Source organism: Drosophila virilis, chromosome X (genome assembly GCF_030788295.1).
Source record: "Drosophila virilis strain 15010-1051.87 chromosome X, Dvir_AGI_RSII-ME, whole genome shotgun sequence".
In the NCBI taxonomy this organism is placed as follows: Eukaryota; Metazoa; Arthropoda; class Insecta; order Diptera; family Drosophilidae; genus Drosophila; species Drosophila virilis.
In genome coordinates, this window is record NC_091543.1 from 25,582,150 (window position 1) to 25,606,679 (window position 24,530).

General features: G+C 42.4%; 1 protein-coding gene across 3 annotated transcripts in view; it reads right to left on the bottom strand.

Annotated features, from left to right (window-relative positions):
- Positions 1 to 864: 864 nt before the first annotated feature.
- RunxB (Runt related B) overlaps positions 865 to 24,530 on the bottom strand; it is a 41,897-nt gene continuing 18,231 nt past the window's right edge. For 2 of the 3 annotated variants that reach the window (XM_032440039.2, XM_032440038.2), the window contains exons 4-6: positions 15,071 to 15,271; positions 2,163 to 2,330; positions 865 to 2,073 (exon numbers count right to left, since the gene is read on the bottom strand). In XM_032440039.2, coding sequence (XP_032295930.1) covers positions 1,130 to 2,073; positions 2,163 to 2,330; positions 15,071 to 15,271 — 1,313 coding nt within the window. In that variant the 3' untranslated portion in view covers positions 865 to 1,129. Of the gene's footprint in view, positions 2,074 to 2,162; positions 2,419 to 2,488; positions 2,857 to 15,070; positions 15,272 to 24,530 lie in introns of those variants that run through there. The other variant, XM_032440040.2, reaches the window with a different exon arrangement.

The following is a 24,530-nucleotide window of genomic DNA, read 5'->3' on the forward strand; positions in this document are numbered from 1 at the left end:
CAATGCTAATTAGTTTAAATTCGATATGTGATCCGGCTTAATTTGGAATTCTATAGAAAAAAAAATAACAGACACACCGTGCGAGGATCGTTCAAAGAGTTTTATGTTTTAACTCCACATTAAATTCAGAATTCTTTTCTTTTTTGAACAGAATACATTCGAACAACTTAACCTCCAGATAAGTATAATTTCAAATAAGGAAACATTTGGAATAATATAATATTGAATTTATCAAGTCCAGTGAAGAAAAAATAGGTGGACAGGACGTATCCTGAGCCCCGCGCCGAACTGTCTTTCAAATTTTCAATTCAGGCACCGGCTGTGCTCCGTGCTTGCTTATCTATTTATGAAAAGCGTCGTTGCTCATATTGCTCATACTCACACTGGGAATACTTTATGAAAAATTTGACGTACCCAGCTGTCATCATATATGAGGTATGCTTCTCATAACATGTCTCAAAATCGATATTATGGACAAGGAAATAATATGCTCGTCCTAAGAATAGAATATGGGAAGATATATATTTCAAATGTCAAGTCCTTGGCTTTTGTAGCTTCCAAGATCGATACTTTCACAAAGACGGACGGACACCCATGAGAAGATTGATTCAGCTCGTCGAAATATAGAAATATATATACCTAACGGGGTCGAAGACGCTTCCTTCTGCTTTTTACATACATTTGCCCATGGCCAGTACACACATAATAATCATTTTCAATGAGTATAAAAAAAAACTTGGCAGACAAATGCTGGAAATTATGAACCTTAAAATCCTATAAAAATCCTTTCAGTATAAAGAACGGACATGGTACCTCTTTGATAAAATTTGGCAAATGCTGGGTATAAATAAATCAAAAGTACAGTTGAATGAACTTAGTTTTTAACATGTGTCGTACAAATACTGGAAACTCTTATGTGAATGTGCTATCGAATACTCTCTTCAGCTCTAAGCAATATGGTTGCTGAGAAACCCTCGCACCCTGCGATATGATCTAAATTCATAGCGGAGGAGCCGCTCAGCTGGCAGCTAAGCACAGCCTACGGTTGCGCCCTCTATCTCTGTGAAAGTCCGTGTCCGTCGCTGGCACGCGCCGCCAGGCAACTGCCCAGCAAGGCGGCCGCCAGCCGCTAGTAGGGACGCCAGACGTCCGCTGTCGGCTTTGGCGTACGCGTGCGTATCGGTCCGCCAGCGCCACTGGAGCCGCTGGCCGATCTCGATGTGGTGCTAACATCATCCAGATCAATTGTTTCCACGGGCGATGGTGAACGGCGCGAGGAGCTGACTGGCGGCGATGCGTTCGGATTGGCATTCTCCGCATCTGGCGGATTGTGCGTAATGAGCGTGACACAGCGCTTGATTAGATTGACACCGTCGGCATCATTGGCTGCCGCTGGTAGAACCGATCCTGACTCCTGCTGTTGCTGCTGGTGCTGCTGTGGAGCTGTGTTGGCCGCAGCCGCAGCTGCCGCACTTCGCAGCCAAGGTAGATCGCTGTAGCTGCCGTAGAGCTGCGTGTAGAGCCACTGGCTCGACTGCGGCAGGAGCGGACTCTGCAGGAAGAGCTGAGCCGCCAATGCCGGATTGAAGCTATGCGCCGCCGGCGCAAAGTGGCCTGCACCGGCCGCAGCGAAACCGCCGAACAGCTCGCTGGGATTCTTGCTGCGCTGAATGAGCGCGGTGAAGGCACCGCCGCTGCCAGGTGCCGGATCTGCAAGCGTTGCCACACTGCTGGCGTCCGCGCTGAGCAGCGTGGGGCTGCGGCTGCGCCCCGCCTCCGGATCCGGCTCCTCCTCGTCGTGCGTCAGCGAGCAGATGCTTTTGCGTGGCGATCCTGTCACCGAGATGCTGTCGCTCTCGAAACCCGCATCGATATTGCTGCTGCTGTTGTTGTTGTTATTGTCGTGGTGCTGCATGCTGCTGAGGGTCAGCGGCGGCGAGCCGCCCGCGCTGGCATTACACGCCGGCGGTTGCACAAATGCGCTCAGAGTTGCGCTCGTCGTTGTCGTGGGTGAGCCCTCCGGACTGGTGGTGCTATGCGCCGCGCCCACTGTCGGCAACTGCTGCTGATTGTCTGCCCAGCCGAAGAAGCAGCAAAAAAGAAGCAGAAAGATCACTTAGAAATATGCTACGGTAAATAAGAAGAGATAGGAGATGCCTTACCGCTTAGGCCACGCAGACCGCTTGCCGCTGCACCCGGAAAGGTCGCTCCATGGTGATGCGCAAAGAAGGGGCCAGCGGAAAAGCCCGGACGTCCACCTAGCGCCATGTGTGCTCTCCAATCGGGCGCATGCAGATGGCTGTGCATCCCAACCAAATGATGTGCGAATCCTGGGAACGAGAAAGGAGCAAACGAATAAAACGCATGCATGTAAGGGAGCTCCAATCGACTGGACGATATTTTGCTCTCAGCGCCGACCTGCCGTAGCATACATTAGATTTTCCTTGTATATATGTATGTATTTACTAATAATATCAAATTAACTTACACTTTAAAAATAAAAAAATTACGTGTTCTTAAATATTACTCTGCTATGCGATTCTCATAAATTAAAAAAGGACTTGCAGGTCGTCAAATTTTTGTCTTTGTGATTGTTTTTATGAGTGTATGTTCTCTTGCACCGTCAACAGATTTCCCACTGATTATTACAAATAACGTGTTGTCCATCTCTGGGACTCTCATGAATTTACATATATATGTTAAGAGTCAAACAAAATTGTGAACTTAATTTTGGTTTCCATACTCAGGTTAAAATGTTTCTGCAATGTTTGTCTCTCCGTGAAAGCAATATTTGTTCGACGATATGCTAGCCAGAGGCTAAAAACTATAAATATGTATGTATATGCTCGTGACTAACCGGACCAAATTGTTGACATTTTTTGCCACGCCCACTACGCTACTGACTATGAAATTCAATATGTCCTGATTATGCATCCTGGCTGGTAGACTACTGACGGGAATAAGCCCTATTTAGGAAGCAAAGTAAATATGTTGGCGCTTGCTAACAGCTCTCCTTAGTGTGTAATAATATATTTCATATAAAGGAAAAAGATTGTCAGCTTGTATACCATAACAGCATGAACTTTAATCTTAAATTCCTTTAGTAGCGAGCAAATTTCAATAGCTCAAGGCTGGGGAAAAAATAAGACCAGCAGCATAAGCCAGGACCAAATATGAGTTCACGTCCAAGTCCAAGCACAAGAATATAAGCAAGTCCAATGCCAAACCCTAACCGAAGCCCACCAGACCACATATAGCCCACTGTGCAAGACCAAAAACGTTGCCGCACATTTTGGTCGCTGCAAAACAACATTGGGCTGAATTCCCGCCCACTAGCCGCCACCGTCGCCGCCGTTGCCGCTGTCGCCTCCGCACCGCCTCCTTCTATCATGTGATCAACAAGCCGCCATATTGCTGCTTATGTAAATGCATCTTTGTCTCTTCTCAACCGGCGGACTACTCAGTATGTGCACGCCCAATGAGAGTTCCACCTTTAGTGGAACGAACGGAGCAGACAGGCAGGACAAACGGACAGGCCTGGATGCTGCTTGGCCAAATCTGGCTGCGAGAACGAGAGCAAACGGAGTTGCCCGTGCAGCCAGAGCAGCCAGCAGCATAGAGGCGAGCTCAAGGTAAACTCCTAAATAAATTCATTAAAATTATCCCAGTCGACGATGTCGTTGCTCTGTCTGGACGCGGCCGTCTCACTCGTCTCGACCCTTGGGGTCCAACTCCTACGGCGTTGCCGCTATCAAGTGGCAGCCCACATTTGTGGGCAAGCGGAGGAAGTTGCTCTGGCTGCAAGCCATTGGGTCGTCGGTCCTAGCTTTGATTGGGCGGGGAGTGGTGGGGCATGTTGCTGCTACGAAACAGCCTCAAATACCAGCCCGCAGTCGCACATAGTACGCGGTCGACGGCGACGCAGGCTGAAGATGCTGCAAAGCAAGGCACAGTTGACTCATTGTTATCTATGTATGTGAGTATGCCAGTGTGTGTCTGTGTGTGTGCGTGTGTGTCTGTATCTGTGTGTATGTGAGTAAGTCGCACTTAAGAAAACGCCAAGGCAACAAACATTGAGCAAATCTTGCCTCGCTTGGCTCCTCTCGTTTCTGCTCGCAGAGTCGAAGACGAAGACCGACCACAACACACTCACACATACTCACACACACACACACACACACACACACACACACACATACGCACACGCCGCCCACATGCGCGCTCTCAACTGCAATCGCTTTGGCTCTCTCCGTCTCTCTCTCGCCTAGTCTGTCTGTCGTGCTCTGCTTTGGCTGTCTCTGTCCCGCTCTGTCGCACTTGAGGCCAAATACTTGGCCAAGTTTTGCCAAAGTTTGCAACCAAAATTTCACCGAAAATGTGACACCAACAACCCACCAACGAACCAACCAGACCAACCAGTCGTCAGACAGGGACAAGACCCGGCTCAGGAGCAGGAGCGGTAGCGTAAGCGGGATCGGGAACGAGAACAGGAACAGAGTAAGTAATGCTGGCTGCGACATAGTCTGAGGCAGCACACAAAGAGCCATCCAAGACACGGGACACACACATTCACACATACAGGACTGGAGCCATATTTGCTGCTGCGGCATAACTTGATTGGCATGCTGCGTTATCCTAATCCCTTGACATACTTACATAAGCATAAATATGGCTACAATAACTACTTAAACTATAACAAGTTGAAGTTGAATCAAAATCATATATGCCACTTGATACTTCTCCTAAGTTCAAGTACTTTTATGTAGGTCAAACAGCTGTGCTGCATTGTTTGGTTGGCGGTGCGGGAATGGTGCGGGGGGACTCTGTCTGGGATCTTGATGAAAACTTTTGATTTTGATTTTTACTTTTGATACAGACAAAGCAATTCGCCGTAGTTGATACAATTTCCATGCACCGCCATTGCCCTTGCCCTCTCAAGAAATGCGCTTATGAATGCATCCGCACAAATTAATATTGACTTATATATCCCTCTACTATCTGCCGCAAAAACTGCAAGTAACTAAATGTAATCGCAACGTTACTGGGAATACGTACATTGGGAATTTTTTTTAAAATTGTAATTTGTTATTTGTTTTAATATTTCTAGAATCCGCCTTGGGATTCGTTTTGTAACTCTGATTTACCTCGTCCATTAACCCAGGTTTGTGTTCAAACCTTGGTTTCTCTTATATATGGAATATTTAGATGCAGCAATTCAATTTTTAATTCATAATTGACCGTTCCACTGCATTCTCTATATATTTTCATTAACAATTTGTGGACCAACTTTGGTTACTACCCAAGTCTAAAGGTTGGAGCCCAAGATATTTATGAATCAAGTTGGCTGCGGGTTTTGCCTGAGCTGTGTTTTAATAAGCTGGAATTTCGGTTTCATTTGTTTAAGTTTTGTAAGATTGCATATTTAAAAATAAATGTTAAGTATTTAAGTTTCTTTTAATGCTTAGTAAGCAATGCAAAAAATTTTGTAGATGCAGCTTTGTCCTATCCGAAAAACCCAGTAGCTAATTCTATTGTTGAAAATAATTAATAATTTTTCAAAAACTAACTATACTCTTAATAAAAATAAATAATATTAACAAAATTTTGATAATATTATTAAAATGAATACTTTCTTATAAAAATACTACTCTCTCAAGTATTTCAATGAAATCCACAATGAAAATATATCAAACCTATCGTACTTACTGACGTTTGCTTTTGTAGATTTTTCTATTGTTGAAAATAATTAATAATTTTTCAAAAACTAACTATACTCTTAATAAAAATAAATAATATTAACAAAATTTTGATAATATTATTAAAATGAATACTTTCTTATAAAAATACTACTCTATCAAGTATTTCAATGAAATCCACAATGAAAATATATCAAACCTATCGTACTTACTGACGTTTGCTTTTGTAGATTTTTGAATTAAAAAACTTGTCGTCTCAAACCAATATATATATAGATATTTATATATACTTATATTGGATGTGGTATACATTCGGGCTTTTCAAAGCATATAATTTGCGTTTTAGTGTCCTTTCTTCCTCTTCTGCTATAGCCCAACGTGCATTAGCACTCATTATAGAATTTATTTTAGTTTTATATCATTACAAAGTTCTGAATGTGCTCATGCCATTAGCATTTGCAGTGCACTAACTGGTCCTTTTTATGTTCATATATATGTGTGTGTATGTATATACATATATATATGTTTATATATGCAGATTGTACCTACAAACATGGGCATATATATATATGTATATGTATATGTATGGCGTCTGCTATGTACAGCTGCCAGCTGGGGCATAGGGGCATAGTAGTTGGATTTTAGTTGTGTCACACAAAATGGCAGCAGTAACAGCCCACAAAACTGCGACGATCACAAGCTCACACACACACACACACACACACACACACACACACCAACACAGACACGCCCACGCTCTCGAGAGCTATTTGAAGCCAGCAGCGACACCCGACGGTGAAGCAGCAGAGACGGCGGCGATGACGACGGCGACTTCCATGCGGCGGATGCGGCGACAGACATTGAGCAAATTGTGTTTCCATATAATATAACATCACGTCGATTTTGGTAACCCAAACCATGTGAATGTGTGTCGTTGTGTGTGTGAGGGCTTGGCCACTGCCCGTAAACATATACGCATAAACACACACACAAACACACATGCACACACACACACACACACACACACACACACACACACACACACACACACACACACACACATGCAAAGAGAGAGAGACCGCATGAAGGCATACCAAGGATGGCGACAGTGAAACCCCATAACAAAAACCTAAATATGCGGTCCTGTAAGGAAACCCTATGTGCGATAAAGGGTTAGCCGCGCTTGGTGTCAGTTTGGGGTCGGGCTTTCTTCGGCACGCCACGTAACGGTATTCGTCGGAGTCGGCCCGTTCTCGTCTGGGCCGGTGGGCTAGGTGGGTGCCATGACAGGCAGAGCAGAGAGGGGTATGGGGTGTGGTGGCGTCCATAGCCCAGCCCCCATGCATGAGTGAGCGCGTTCTCTATGTGTAAATGTGTGTATGTGTGTATGTGTGTGTGTGTGGGTGTGCGAGTGTGCTGGTGTGTGTAGCGGGGCATAACGCGGTGCTATTGGTGCGCCACAAAAAGCTTTCATGCGTCCAACTTCCCACGCTTTTTTCGTTCTCGTTTTTGTTTTGTTTCGTTATTTTTTTGTGTTTTTCTTGGCACCACATTGCGGAAGGGTTCTAGAGATGGGGCATAGTGAAGTGCTTCTGGAATTGCACTGCAGCGCATTTTTGGGTATGTGTGTGTGCGTGTGCGAAGCAAGATAGAATCCGCATCCTTTAAAATAATCAGTTGCGCTCTGAGCATTATTTTGGCTACGTTTTGGTTGGGAAACGATCTTATGAAAGTATGTGTGTATTGGTTAGCAAATCAGTTTCCATTGCCAGGAAACAAGAATCTTTACCGTTATAACGCATTTGCCGTCGGCCAATACAGCGCTAATGTTTTTCCGACGGCATTTTCACTCGGCGCAGACATTAGCAGTATGCAGCTGGAAGCCCCCACCCATTCAAAGTTCCCGCAATGAAAACGAAAGGCGCTCAGCCAAAGCAGCAAAAATAAAAATCAAAAAATGGCAAAAAATAAAAAAATAAAAAACAAAACCAAAAACACACTCAACGGCGCGCAACAATTTCTCACCACAAGACGCTGTCTTGGAAAAAACGTCGTCGTGGCCGAAGCAGTTGCCTTCTAACTCACCACAACGTGTGGTGGGTGGTGGGTGGTGGGTGGTGTGAGGTGGGTGGCTGCTTTGAGCGGCGTTAGCGAGGTAAGCAGCAACCCCCACACACATGCACACATTTGAGCCAGCCAACGAATCAGGGGAAATAGCTAATGTACATGGCCCTCAAATCACTCGACTCAATTTCGCCAGTCGCTACAATACCACTCAGAGAGAGAAAGCGAGTGCGAAAGCGAGAGCGAGCGTGAGCATTGTTGCGCTCATAGTTGACGCCTGCGCCAACAGTTGTTGCCGTCGACGTCGGCAAGAGCAGCGCCAGCAGCAGCAGCAGCAGCAGAGCCAGCATCGAGCAACGAGTCATTTCTGTTGCCTACTTTTCAGCGTGACTTCGGCTCGGCGGCTCCAAATGCTCGAATGCTGCCAACGCTGTTTACTTTGGTGCGCACTTTGCGGTAAATGTTCTTTTTTTAAAATTCGGTCTTATTTATATTTTGTTTCTCGTCTTTTTTTTTTTTTCATATTATTGAGCAATCAGCAAAAGTGGCTGTCAGAAACGAACTCAGAGGCAACAGCATCTTAAAGCTCAAAATAATAATGATAACCTTCATGACTTTATGTAGCAACATTCGCAATGACTAGCATCTAGATTATAAAAAAAATACAATGCGTGTGTCTTCGAGAACATGGCCTAGACTATTTATTTTATACATTGCACTCAACTTTATGATGGTTTTATAAGTCCTATTTTGAAACAAGCATCAAATACGTTATTTATTATGCAAATCTTGATATATTTATAATATATCTGTTTGACTCAAGCTCCTTTCGTATTTATCAATGATTAATACTATAAAATTAATTATTTTCTAAGCCAAAAACTCAATTATAAATATAATATTTGTAACCATTTTGAGTTACAAGAAAAAGAAAGATTTTGCAACTAATTAAGTTGAGAAATTATTTCATAGTTTTTTGTTTTTAAAGTCCATCTATCAAATGAGTTCCCTTCAAATATTTTAATTTAGTTTTCTCAATGCCTAGTTAAGTGAACGATGGCTAAATATAACGTTTACTATTCAACTTCATTCTACTAAGGATTAAATGCTTATCGATAGGCAGAAAGCGAACAGCTGTGATTTGATTTAATTTGCAGTCCTATTAAAATTTTAAATGAAAATATTGAAAAGAGTTTCAAAGATATATATTACATTGTGCGCATATAACTTGCAAAGACATAAATTCAAATTAAAACAAAATATATAATTATAGAAGAATGATCGATATACTGCACCAATCGATACTCTATAAATGCAATCGCAAGACGCGAAAGGCTAAGTTCAGCTACAACAAGAAGTTTCCAAACATTAAAAACAGCACATAATATTAAATTCCAATTTGTAAAAATACACATTAACTTTAATTTAGTGAATGAACAATTTTTGTTAAATTTTCTTAGACAAAAACTCAACTAGTTAGCGATACAGCTAAAGGAAAGAATGTAAGTATATTTCCAGATTATATGAAGTATTGTATATATACTCAGCAGTCAGTGTGCTATTCAATCTCTTAGATAATAGCTTTTGCCTAAGCTATACAAAATAAATTAAATAATAAATAAAATAGTTATTGATGTATTGATTCGACCCCTCACGCCCCTTTCACTTACAAACATAGCTCAATTACCAGTATCCAAACTGCTTTCACTAAATAAAGACATACAAGCAGCTGTGTCAGCCTGAAGTCAGCACGCAGTCAGTCAGACGGCTTCTATTTTTAAGCTCCGCCACAGGTGAGCTCAGACGGTGTCTCCGTCTCCGTCTCCGCCTGCGGCTGTCTGTCTTTATCAATTTCTCAGCCAGTTGTTGTCAAGTGCCTGTCATATCAGTATTTACACGTAAGTATTTGCTGTAGATTTGCAAATTGTTTTGGCAAATTTGCTGCTATTTTGTAAGGCATGCCAAGAGCTTAAAAAAGACCCCAATTTCGATACCAAACCCAAACCGAAACATACGCCACCTTATGCCGACCCCGACCCCGACCCCGACTCCGTACCCAACCCCGATCCCCGACTCCTCCGCACGCACAATACGCACAAATTTACCGTTACACAAGTGTTGTCAACACATGCGAGTTGTGCTGGAGGTTGGGGAATTGGCGGGGTTGGCGTAACATACATTCCAGCCCGCCCACACACACACACACACACACTGGCACACACATACGTATGCGTAACAGGCCGCAAGTTATTACAAAAAAAATGGGAAGGAATGAAAAACGAAGCATACATTTTGGGGCGCGCCAAAAAGAAATTGCAAAGCGACGCAGGCAACGAAGTTGTTGGCATTTGGCAAACATATTTTCGCAAATGTTATAAATAATTTTAAATGCACACCTTGCCCAGGCCACCCTAGCCCCCACCAGCGAGTCGAGCTGTGCCACATGTCAGCCCGCGGCGCGGGTCAGGGGTCAGGGCATCAGCAGCTTTCCGCAAGAGCCACGACCCTTGGCGTATTAGTGTCGCATTGACACGTAAATTGACATGAAATTGAATCAATGCTGTAATATGTCCTTGGGGGGCAACGACACACAAACACACACAAGCACATACACCCCACAAAGTCCACAACCCCCACAGCCAGGGCCACGGGCAAGCAAGGACGATGACTTTAAAATTTCCTTTTGCCAGCCAAATTGAGCTGTAGGCCTTTCCCGCGGGCACGACTGCTGCGACAGCGACTGCGACTGAGACTCTGACTGTGCAAATTTGTCTGTCTGCATGTTTGATTATTTGTACTAAATCATTTCGTTTTTGCAAGACATGCGCCTGGCTAAGAGGGGGCAGCGCAATCGAGCGAGTCTATCAAGTTGTTTAAAGAAACAACGTCTAACCCTTTTGGGCATCTACAAAGAAGCAGAAGGAATTGGTATCTGCGGAATGCTAAAGAGTAAATACTCTTGCAAAGATATACTTTCATAATTATCATATGATATGCTGGCACGCTGTTCTTAAGGTTTTGGAGCAGTCAACTGCAACAAAAACAATAAAACAAAAAGCTGGTTACATTCCGAATTTGATTCAAGTGAAGAATCGTACAAGGGATATGCCCATATGATGCATAAGGCAAGATAAGATTTATAGGAGATGCCTTTAAATATTTAATATCGCATAATATCCGAAGAAAACTTAATTTTGGAACAAAAAAATAATAATATATGAAATTTATAAACAAATGCAAACTAAATCTACTGATCTGAAGAAACATAAACAGTTTGAAAATTTTCTCCTAAGTAATTTCTATACAACAAGGGCACCCGTAATATCCACTTAATTCCCCACGATTCACTTTCCCTGAATTACGTACATTTAAAATATTATTATTAAAAGAATTTGGTTATAATTTCAATGAACTACTGATCAACAACAAATGCCTCGTACTTACGAGCACGCTAATATGGGCTTGCAGGCTTAATGCCCTCAGTTAATACATAATAAAGCAGAAAAAATAGGAATGATGTGTGTGGGTGTGTGCGTGTGTGTGTTATAATGGTGCACGGTGCGCACTTTGATCTTTGCCTTTGCCTTTTGCATTGCTTTTGACGATGTAAACGCCTGTCCCGGCCGGGCAAACAACACACAAAACGGCTGACGGCAAAAAGGGTTTTAAATAAATACGAGTGCCCGAAATCTTAAATCAAATGCGCTCGCTGTTTTCGTGTATATGTATATACATATATATATATTTGGGCTGATTGAGAGTGTGGGACTCAAGACAATGCGCTGCAATGCGATTTCAAGCTGAAAATTCGTTTAAAACATTTGCACCCGCACGCAGGCACACACACACACACACGCACGTACACCAGCACCAGAAGCTATGTAATTATGCACACATGTGTCTACTTTCAGATGGGTTTTATGACATAAATTACATCAAGCACAAAATTTTAATATAATTTTCACTAAAAACGCGCGCGCGAAACTTTTTTAGTTGCTGCTGATGAAGGCAACTTCAAAAGGCACGCACACGCACACGCACACACACACGCACACACACACACACACACACACTCACACAAAGACGCGCGTTTCTGGAGAGGGCGTGCGTGTATGAAACAGGATATCCGTTGCGGAAGTTACAAATTTTCCACTTTCCACACACTCGTGACTTGGCCCCGGGGCACCTTGCACTCCAGCACCCAGCAGCGTTAGAGGGGGACGTGCTAGAGGCGTGGCACTAATGTGCCCTGCTTACGACGCCATTTAATATTTATTCCGTTCCATCAAGAAAAGCACTTGGCTTGCTTTTTCAGAGCCAGCTCAACTATTTCGCCAGGCAGCAGGCAGCTGGCACCAGCGTCGAGTCCTTTTAATCATTTGGCAAACTTTCTGTGACACGCAGCACTCCAGTGTCAACTACATTTTGTGTATGCCAAAACTACTGCACACTCACACACGTACACTCACACACGCACACACACACACACACACACACACACATATGTCTGGTGCCTTTTAGTTTTTAATGTAATTTTGAGACACTTTTTTGCTGCTGTTGTGTCACTTTGCAGTTTCGGCTCGCAAGTGCAAAAAACTTTTGGGGCGTCAAAGTTTCTAGAAAAAAAAATTATTTTCCCCAGCGGATATCGAAACATTCTTCAACAAAACTAAACTCATTTGGAAACTAAAAAAGCAAAAGAAAAACAAAACGAAGGTTTCTCATATGCTGTTGTTGCTTTATAATTCCAGAGTTAATCAAATAATGTAAATTAAACGAATTAGTTAAATATAATCAAGCTGAAACAAAAAATACTTCCTACTAATTCTGATTGGAATAATCGTTAGTTAATAAATGTAATGAAATTTGGCATAAAATAGAGTGTGCATCATAATTATTATTATTATTATGAATACTGTAATTATTATTAAAATTAATAGCCAAGAAATATTTGGATTGATTTCGCGTAAAAAATCAAAAGTTTAAACACACACTATTTTTTGTATATCAAATATTTGAAATTTGTCAATTGACTAACTTTGAATAGATATTTCTTAAATTTTTAATGCTGAATCTGACATGGAGCGAACATATTATCCGAGATTCAAGTGCCTTATGGACAGGCACTGAACTATTATATACTTTTAACTTGTTGAACGTAGCATAAAATCGCTCTACAAAATAAAGTACTCCATCAAGAGGATAGTTGATTTTCCCATTATTTTCTCGATTATTTTGTATTGCATTTCGTATACACGAAATATTACAGTTGTTGCAATGCAATTGAAAAATAGTTTGCATATCGATTTCAGTTCTTTGAAATTTTGGTTGAGAACTTGATGTTGAATACATATTGAAAGGCAACTTTCGATTGGCTTAGTTAATAAGAAACTGACGCAAAAGGGAAAGTTGTAGAGACAGTGGCAGCGGTGGTGGCATCCACATTCACATCCATATCGTCAGCGGCATCGCACCACCTAGCTTCGGGCTCACCCACTTGTCGGCTCATAAATTTCATAGCGAAATTGTTAAATTTTAATAAAATCAAAGCGTATCAAACGGGATTTGTTCACCAGGCGACGATGCCGACAGCGACGACAGCGACGACAGCGACGGCAGCGACTTTTCGCCGTCTTCAGCGTTGTCCTTGCCATCGTTATCCTTGTTCGCAGTCTGGTTATATCGCGTGTTTATTGTTGCAACAGTCGCGTCGAGCGCTTTAAAATAATTTAAGGCTACGCCTGCTGCTGTCAATCAGGGGTGAGGGTTGAGGGGTGAGGCAGTTCGCGGCTTGCTCAGGGGTTGCACCCCAAACCCATTGATGCTCAATCTGCTCATCCTCGAGGCGTGCCAGTTGAAGTCGACGCTGTGCTGCCGTTTTGTGACTCGTTAAAGGATTAAAATCATTTTAATGGATTTTTCAAGCTGTTGTTTTGTTATATAATTGTCGCCTCTATTGTGACACTGTGTGTGTGTGCACGCGCGCGTATGTGTGTGTGCGTGTGCATTATGGGGGCATAAATAGGGCACACAGATGCACTAGGATTTGACAAAAAGGCAGCGCGAATCTGTTTGCACGCCTGTCGAAAGGCTTCTGCGCCTGACTGCGCAGGCATTTGTCATCGTTCTTATGCTAATGTCTTTAGTCTTTTAATGATATCTAGAGTTCTGTTTTCAGTTAGGAAATGGTTAGGCAACAAATTACAAATACTCGTACTTTCAACCTCCAGAAGTATCGAAACTTTGTATCTCAATGTTGCTGCAATTTGCCCACAGACTGCTATCAATAGTGGACCGACTCGATAGCTTTTATAGTTAACTAAATCAATAGTTCGATAATGTAAAATGTTTTGCACAGCTCTATTTAAATCACAAAACTCTAACTTGAATATATAAAAAACAATTGGTTACAATGTTATATGCCAAGATTAATTTTAATAGATTTTAGAGATTGAAATATTCAGAAATGTCAATGAAATATGTAGTTAATCATGTAAATCGGTTTCTAACCTGAGCCAATCGAAAATGTGTAAAAATATTATGACGATTTTATGCAGGAGAAGTCTAGTGGGTAGCCCATGCCCACATTTATAATAATTGCTTTTTTAGTGTCTGATTGTCTGATTGTTGGCATGATTTATAATTGGAATATTAACTGCCCCGGAATCATTTAAAGATAGCTTACGTAAATATCTTTCTATCTAGCTCTTATAGGTTATGAGGTCCTTGCGTTCCGACATACTTTATGAGGTCGAATATGTTTCTCTCCGCATGTTAAATAAGCTTGCACAACAACATTATACCCCTTTTACCATTATACGCCTTTTCAATGGGATCAGTATATAAAAAGGACAAAATAACGGCCGAACTTTTAACAGACAAGAAACAAAAACATAAGGCTTCGGCCATAAGTTACTTTTACTCCAATCTTTAAGTTTACTAAAGTTGACTCACACCAACATTTTCGAGTATTTAGACAAGTTTGTTGTAAGCCAATCCTAAGAGACGTATGTACACGAATATTTATTCCATCAACAGTCGAGTTTAGTGGTAGGTAATTCAATACTTATAATCAAATCATTTAATCTGAAAAAGTGTTATTGCCGCTGGGCAGGCGACGTTCGCTTATTTAACCCTTATAATAGACATGTTTATTTACAAATAAGAGCTTATCGTCTCTAGCCGCCAATCCATCTACTTCGCATCGACATCAATACCTGCCCTAACGAGCAAGTTGGCGCTTGGGGCAATCCATTTAATGGTGGGGGTGTCTTGCGTTTTGGAGAATTAAATGAACACGGCTTACGTACCTGGCAACTTGAAGGGCAATCCGGCCATAAGTGGATCCGGGCCAAAACGTTGTGGTCCAAATGCGAACGGGTGAAAGCCCTGATGGCGCACCTTCGAGCGCGGCTCGCGTGGGCCATCCACAGTTACCTTGATGGCCTTCGTGTAGGTGGCGATTTGTATGGGATTAGTTGAGATGACAATTGTCAGCGTGAAGCTTTTACCTTAAAAAGAGAGAGAGTGATTTAGAGACAGCAAGAAAGAGAGGTAGTTGGCTATGAATGTGGATGTTCAATTAGCCCGCATTGTCGCCTACGATCTACAATAAAGTCGCCAATCTAAGCGTAGCATTTGATGCAGTTCAATTTCATCGGAGGTTCTGCGTATCATGTAAATTCGTGTTGTCTGCCATGCAGCAATTGACAGGGTTGTCGGGGTTGTCAGGCGAATGGCGCACATCGAAATTAAAGTGCGGAATTCGCGAAAAGAGCTGCATGCGGCATGCACCATGCCAAATTAACCCCAACAGAATTGGCAAGTTATACAAAATTTGCAGGCAATCATTAAAAATGAAGCTGGCACGCAGACTTTCAAATGAATGAATCAATGAACAAATGAATGATTGAGCGACTGAATGAATGACTATTGGCATGCACAGAGGGAGCGGCGGGGGCGTGGCCATGGCAAAACGAGTGTGTCTGGAACATTCGTATGCAATGCTCAGACACTGCTCTGAACAATATTAAGTAGCATGCTGCGACTTTGACATGCCAGCTCTATGGTGGCTGCGGCCCAGGGTTGCCATAACAGCGAAACGTCAATGGACTCCACTGCTCGCTCGCTTCTCGGCCAGCAGAGACTTGAATATTTGGAATATTCATAAGGCGGCGTGAACTTTCAAAATGTGAATATGGGGGATATGGAAACTCTGAAATCAACTCGGGGTCGTTCACTCACTTTCTGCTGGCTTTTTAAAGGGGCGCGAATACAAAATTCATGGGGGCAAACACTTTGAATGCCAAGCGCTTGAGTTAATCAGCAAAGTTGAGTGTACCGTGCGTATTTCGGCTGGATTAAGAGCTTATCGCAGCCTATACAGATACAGATACTTATATGTATTAATATTATAATAATTGACAAGCTGACAAGTAAAGAAAACAAGTAAGAGGTTCTAGTCGGGAACTCCCGACTAGGGGATACCCTGAACCCACTTCTTCCAACCTCAAATGCATATGTATATTCTATTTTAGAAGTAACATATCATGTTTCGTGACTCTAGCTCTTATTATTTACCAAAATTGCCTAAAAAACCGGATATCGATATCGATTTTATCGATTGCTTGGAAACGGGGTAAGTTATTGATTATCGGAAACAAACTCGATCTGCGCAGGCACTAGGAGCACCTACTTCTGAAATTTCAAGGCTCTAGCTCTTATAGATTCTGAGATCCTTGCGTTCATACATACGGACGGACGGACGGACAGACAGACGGACATGGCTAGATCGACTCGGCTATTGATGCTGATCAAGAATATATATACTTTATGGGGTCGGAGATGCTTCCTTCTGCCTGTTACATACATTTGGATTTCGCACAAATACAATATACCCTTACACCCATTTTTAATGGGTTCAGGGTATAAAAAGAGGGGACACATAATGCTACCATGCTCTTGCTGCCTTATCTTAAGATGAGGTTTCCTCAAAAAATCTGTATATAAATTAATTTTTTTTAATTTAATACATATATAGTAGATATCAATTAGATATTAAAACTGATAACATGGCTAGCTTCTTAAATTGTTGACTCTTAATAATTTATATTTTGATTATTATCAACTTTAGCCTTTTGCCTAGGCAATACTAGATTCATGCCTGAATGGCACTGGGTCACTCGGTCAGCTCATCTACCAGGGACAAGAACTTTTTGGCAAAGTGCATAAGAGTAACATAAGATTTAAAACACATTTCCATTACTTGCCCCAATACGAGTAGCTCTTCTCAAATCCGACTCATGATGATGTCAAATTTCTTTCCACACAGATCGAGACAAGCATACAAAGACTCTCGTTTTAGGAACATGACGAAACAGTTGCTCATTTGCAAGTTTCTAGTCGAAGTCAGCGCCAACACGTGAAAGCAAACAAACTTCTTAGATTAATATTAAATTAAACGAAGCATGCAAAAAATGTTAGAAGAAGGCGGCAATCATTAGAACAAGGGCGGCAACAATAACAACAAGACGCCCAGCCCAGCCCAGCCCAGCCCAGCTCAGGCCCTGCCCGTTTAACCAAAACAAAAATATTGCCAGTTTCGAGCATGCGGCATGCGGCATGTGGCAGGCGGCACTGAAGAAGAAAACCCAAGAAAACCTACACAAGAAAACAAATGAACATAAACAGACGAAACGAACCAAGAAAACCAACAAAATGAAATGAAACTTTTTTAATTATGCGCCCTCAGCTCCCAACACAGACGAGCAGCAAGCTTGGAGCAGCAGTTGGTTAGAGGCGTGGCGGGTGCTTCATGGAGCGCTAGCAAAACGTCAACAAACTAACGAGGTGGTAAGAGAGGGGGCCAAAGGACGCGACGCGACGGGCACAAAGTGGCTAAGACAAAAGACTCGACGGCGTTTTGCCAAATGAGCAAATATTGCAAATAAATCTGTTGCTGTTAGCCATTTTGTGCAGTGTCGACCAGAGGCGTGGGCGTTGGCTTGGGCGTGGGCATGGGCGTGGCAACAACAACAGCAGCAGCAGCAACATCAACAACATCAACAACAACAACAAAGCCAGCAGCGGCAAAGAACTTTGCTGCTAATAAGATGAAAACCATTAAAAGTCGACACAAGTCGCGTCCGTTGCAAACCAAAGGAGGATGAGTAGTGGCAGCCGTAAGGGGGAGGGGGTTGTGCACGGTGCCGGTTGCCGTATGCCGGGTTCTGGGCGCAGGTCACAGGGCTGACAGGCAGCCAGAAGCCAAGTTAAAATGTTGTAATTTTCGCAACAAAGCAAAAATTATCACCACTTTGCAAAAGGCGACAACGACGAGAAAATTCTGCACCCTTTTCAAGTCTGCCTGCTGTGTGTGTGTGTGTGTGTGTGTGTGCGTGTGTGCGTGTGTGTGTGTAGCAGACACTAAGTGATTTTAAAACAAAGTTTTTCAAACGTTTAACGTTACAATTTTGCCAAGTGTAATAGAAAATGTAACGTTTGCTGGCGCGTCTGCGTTTTAACTTTCGATGCTGATAATGAAGCAAGGAACAGGCCCAGAGCCAGAACCGGAGCCAGTGCCAAAACCAAAGCCAAAGCCAGTGCCAAGTGAATGAGCTCGAGACAAGGGTGCGCATAGGCAATTTAATGGCAATGTCTCCACCAGCGCACCACCAAACCACCCAAAACTCAGCCCCCCAGCGGGCGTAACTGCTTCTGTGTTAATGTCGTTAGTAGCATGGCGCCATAATTATAATTTGACATAAGACAAGAAGTCTGAGGTTGACAACAAAATGACATTTTAAATACACACTCCAAAGGCAGCCGCCTTCAAATCGGCATTGAATGGACAACCCTCCAGTGCTTCAACCGAATCCCCATCCACAACCATCTCCACCACCAGCATCTATTAAGCAGACGCTCATCTTGCCTCTGCTGTGCGTATTTAGACACTTAACAGATCATAATTTTAACACTTTGCCTAATGCCCTTGGTACGTTTAATGGAAGTTAAGCCCAGAGAGTTTCCCTCAAAACGTAGCTCTGTCAAAGAACAAATGAGAGTTTGAGCACTTACTCGCATATTGGGCAAGAAAATTAATAGATGTCGAGCCAGAGTCCAGTTCTCAGATATTGGCTACGCTCTTTTTATTATCTCATTCAATGGCTTAATTGATTTTGCGAACAGCATAAATACTTCAAAGCCTCATTAGGCACATTATATTTTGAGCCCGATAAGATGCGACTAACTTTGACTTCAACATTCGTCTTTAGTATTCATCTGATGCTCAGAGACTTCTTATATCAGTTAATAATAACACATTTTTGCTTATAATTCTTATTAAAAGCTGAGCCATTTCTTGTATAGAAAACCCCATGAGGACTTAACAAGAATTTAACTCAAGTATTTAGTCAGACAAAAGCGTTAGAGCCAAGTCAGTTCCGGCTAAAATTCCAGCTATATAAAGACATGTATGCATGTTAGCTGAAATACCACTCTTTCTTGCCATATCTCTTTTTTATTTCCTCTCTCTCTCTCTTTCTTTTCCTGCCTTTTTCACTCTCTCACCATCAGTTTTCGAAAGTAACATTTCTGAAAATCGCATTTTAAATCGCCTAAAAAATCTGCTCGCTGCAAAAGTCGAGGCTTTGTCCTGTCCCTGCTCCCAAACGTGGCTTTCTGTCTGGCATAAATATTCATATGTTTATTTATACGTTTTGCCAACAAAAACGCTGCACTTTCTTCGACCTCCCCGCCCCGCCCGCTACACGCTATGTACTACCCAGCTGAGAGTTTTCCACACCCACTAGCCGTTTGCCCTCTTATTAATTGTTCAGCGGGTATTCAGCTATTGTTGAGCAATATGTAACACATAAGCAATGGCATCTTTCTATAAGTTTATAATCATAAAAAGTAATTTATTATTTAATTTTAATTTATTTATTATTAAGTATTATAAAATAATCTTTATCAGTCTAGTGTGGAATGAGAACATTTGGCCAATTCCAGGAAAAATCCCATCACTTAGAGACTTTTTTTCCTTGTTGGAAAATCTATTTCACTTTTTTACATTTTAAAATATTTTTTAGGAAAATTAATAACTACACAATACTTTGTTATCTAAAATGAAAATTGAAAAATTTAATTGAAAATAAGAAACATATTTTTGTGAAATGTAGAAACAATCTGGAAAAAATGCAGTTTCTTAAAAGTTAATTAATTTTGGTGTACAAATTGTAAAACTTGGTCGATGTTCAAACCTTTAAAAGGGCGCATAAACTTTTCCTAAGATATTAATCCAGCTACTATATCAGCCTTAATTGATGGAATCCGATTTAATGCATCGGATCCCATAATTCGACTAGGGTATTTAAAGTTCGTCATATGGTAGCCAAACGTTTGTTCTTTTTCTGTTTGGTTGGCTCATGATACATTTGTTGTTTTCAGCTTTTAGCATTTGTCGTCGCTTTGCCGTTGGCCTTCACTTGTGCGGGCGAGTGGAATGGGGCTTGGCTTGCGGGGTTCAGAGCATGGTTTAATAATCATAAATTTTAACCCTTTTTAGCGCGACATTTGCCGTTTTGGCCCTTGTTGTTGTTATGTTGACATCCGTTTTGTTCTTTGGCAGCCGTTTAACCCGATTTGTAATACATGGCCCAAGGGCAGTGTCACTGACGTTGACTTTTGTTGATGCCGCTGCCGCTGGTGCTGTATAGCTGCCAATGACGTGAACGCGAAAATGCCACCACAGACGAACTGCAACAGGAGCAGCAACAGTAGCAGAAGTGGAAGCCGCGGCAGCGGCCAAAAAGGAAATTAAATTTCCAGCAAAGTCAAAAATTATATTGGCAATAAATGAAGACGCAGCAGACGCGACGCGGCGCTCCCTGCAATTACTTTGGCCAGCATCAGAAGCAGCTCCGTGCTGTTGACGGTGGTGGTGGGTTTTCCACTAAATATACGAGTATATATACGTATATATATATATATATATATATATAAAGCGGGAGAATGCGAATGCCAAACAGGAAGCCGGAATCGACGTTTATTAAAACGGAAACTCGAGACAACTGTGCGGCGGGCAAAAGAAAGCACAAATGCGAGTTCAGCGATGAAGGCAAAAGGCAAAAAAGTGAAGACGCAAACGCAGGCAATGGCAAAGGCGCTGGCAAGGACATAATTCTGTCCCTGGTAAACAATGTCCTTGGGCGACGGTTGTACTGATGCTGCCTGACTGATAAGCTCGCCCAACCCACAGCGCGACTTGGCCCTGCCGAAAATGTAGATGCCCGGCGTGAGCATCCCGAACAAAGCCTTCAAAATGACCAACGGGGAGCTGTGGCAAAAGGCCGCTAAATTGCAATTTTCAAGATTTAAGCGTGAACAATAAATGTCACATAATCTGTAAGTAGCTAAATAAAAGCGCCCGCAGCCAAGTGACTCCTTGGTCTTGGTCCTGTTCCTGGTCGAAATCATTGCGCCGCTTGCTATTTAATTTAATTTATCGCATTTTAAACAGACGACAAACAATAAAGAAAGCGACAGTTCCCAACAAAATAATACAACAAATTTATTTGTTGTTTGTTTCCTTTGGTTGGTTTTTAGGCCAGACGCACATTGATTGCGGCTTTGTCTCTTGTGCACCCCAGCCGGAGGGACTCGCTGCCAATGGAGCCAATAGTCACTTGTCCCATGAATCTATCGGTGCCACATCGCAATTTGTAGACGCTTCATACGATAAGCAACTGCAGCTATGTGAACGGAGCAACGTGATAGGGATAATGGCAAAATCGTCGTCTCCCTCCCTCTATAATGTTTTTAATACCTTGCCAAACCATTTGCAACAGGCTCGCAGCCTTGGTATACGAACTCTATTTTCTAAATCACTTCAACTTGCAGAATATACAGCATCAACTTTCGCCCTTTATATGATCAGGTGAGCAGCTGCAGACACAATGCACCATCAATTGAAGGAATCCCTTTGGAAAAGGGCTTAGGGTCAATCGGATTCAAATTTAGCCCAGAGCAGCTAAATACGTTGCTTAAATGCAGAACAACAAAATAGAGCAAATAAGAAAAGATCAATAAAGGAATAGATTGGGGACATTTTAAATTTTAAAGAGACGCGTTTCTTGAGGCAACCAAGACAGTTGAAATGTTTTCAATTTCCTCGAATTTTACTTAGCACTGGGATTTAAAGTGTTCCGCTGTTTAAAAGTGGTTCGGCGGCGGGCTTGAAGAAGTCCAGAGACACAGCTTATAGAGGCTTCTGCTAGTTCATGCACGCCCGAGCGAGGACTAACAGCAAGACAGCTGTCAAAAGCAGCCGTGTCTCTGCTGCCCTCTTTTTGTCTCTCTCTATGTATCTCCATCTCCATCTATATATCTGTTTGGTATTCTGCACGCCTCGCCACCTGTGACCCGATGCGGGCAAGAAAAGCCTATGACACATTTCATTATACAAATATCAATTAAGCCCACTGCAAATACTAATTGTAAGTGTAGGCGAAGGACATTTGCTTCCACCACCGGCACCACTACCACCAAATATAGCAACAAGATGAAGCATAACAAACGCCCGAGCGTACCGCCCCGGCCGCCCAACCGCCCAGCCGCCCAGCCTCCCCCAGTTGTCAGATACACATACATATGTACATGGGGCATAAGGGCTGCCTCAAGGCTGCAAATGTTAATGAAAATTAAAAATTCAACATCAAACTGAGCGACGAAGGACGAAGGACGACATAGGATTCGTCAACATCAAACGGAGCCGAAGAACCCAAATATACTTCATGGCAGGAACGGGTCGGGAGGGGGGGTCTTATCCAGAAAGAAGTGTTAATGTGTTATCTGATTTATTTATGTTAAGCTCATGTATGTGAATGCCAGTGTGTGTGTGCGTGTGTGCGTGCTTGTAAATTGCTTAAATTTGTAGAAATCGTGACTTCAATTAAATTCCATTCGATACTCAAGGAATTTTCAACTGATGATGCGCAAGTAATTTCGGAAATTGGATATTGTATGCCAACTGCAAACAAGCAGACAAACAAACAAACAGGCAAACAAACAAACACTTACACACACACTCACATATGTGTGTTTGTGTGCATACGCGTGTGTGTGTGTACTTTTGTATTAAATCAAATTTTAATTGCGCATACTTGCCCCTCGGCAAATATTTGCAGCGAGCTCGCCGCCTTTGACTCGCCTGGCTCTGCTAGCCAAAATGCTAAAGCGACAAGGAATTTAAGGCAACAACCAACCGACCAAGCACACACCATAACACACACCAACACACACGCACACACTCAGTCACCAATGCTCTGCAAACAAACATTATGAGCAAACAAACAAACAAAACTGGAATCTTAATATACCACACAATGACGCTTAAATACCCTGACCAAAAGATTTTATCGTCAATAACTTCTTAGTTCTACTAACTAGCTCCCTAATACGAAAATGTAACTTCATATGCTTTGAAACCCCTTTGAAAACCTTTTGTACTATGCAACGAAATATCTATGCTAAAAAACAATCGATATTTACCTGAAATAATATATATTTCTTTAATTGCTAATTTTAAAACTTGTCTATACTCTGTGTATGTAGCAACTAGCGGAAGAGGGCATGTTGAAGTTGTGCATTTGCATGTTGCAAGCGGAAGAAGGCAGCTGCTACCTGATATTATATATATTGATATATACTTGATCGATATCAGCAGCTGAGTTGATCTAGCTAGCTTACCGACAGTTCCTTTGAGGAATTTGAAAACCAAGCTACCCGAAATCTCTAGAAATGCATTGGTCTCAAAAAGTTTTTGCTGGGTCGCACAAAAGAACTGCATCGACTTTGCTTTTAAATAGTCGCCAATCGATTTTTGAGCAGTTTTTACTGTGTTAGAATTTATTGAAGAGCTTCATGACGCCGCTCTATGAAACTTCAAAGTACTTGCCGCTTAGGACTCGACTAATGCCTGAATGACTAGAGAGCTGCCTGATATAATATAAGCTAAGCGGCTGCGTTGTAAATCTGTCAAGTGTCAGCATCAGCAGCAGCGTCGGCGTTGGCGTAGGCTCATTAAAAAAAAAAACAAAAAACAACAACAACAGGAAAAGCAGAGCAAAAGAAGAAGCAGAACTGTGCCGCAGTTGACTGCTCGATGGCAGAGCGTTCTGCTCGGCTGTAGCTGACACCTGGCAAAACTTTGCCAGTCGCTGGGCGCACAAAATGGCGACGTCAGCCTCATTGCAACCATTTTGGCCGGGTGTTTATCACATTGCTGCTATTAATTAAGCTTAACGAGGTTACCGTTCGCAACCACACCCAGTCAAGCCGGAGCAACGAGCGGGTATGAGTGCGGACGGAAGGTGGATTGGTGGGTTAGTGGGTGGGCGGTTTGGGTTAGGCTAAAGCCAAAACATCTTGGCCCGGTGCCGTCGTGCCAGTCCCCAGGCAACTTCATAATGAAATTTCGCCCTCATCTCATTAAAAGTCTTAAGCATTTTCCAGGCAGCAAATTGATGCGTGCTATGCTAAAAGGGTTCTCTGCGCAAGAGGCTGGGGGCTGTCGCTTAGGATCAGGAGCAGATCAACCAGCCACGCCCAGCGCAGCCAAACAGCTTTTGCTACTTTTGCTACACAAAGAAGCCAAAAAAGCAGCTGCCAGCCGCCAGTCGACGGTCGCCAGTTACCAGATGGCAGCTGCCAACGCTGTGGCGCATATTTAATTTTTAATGAAGTTTAATGGATGCCGGAAGCTTTAAGATG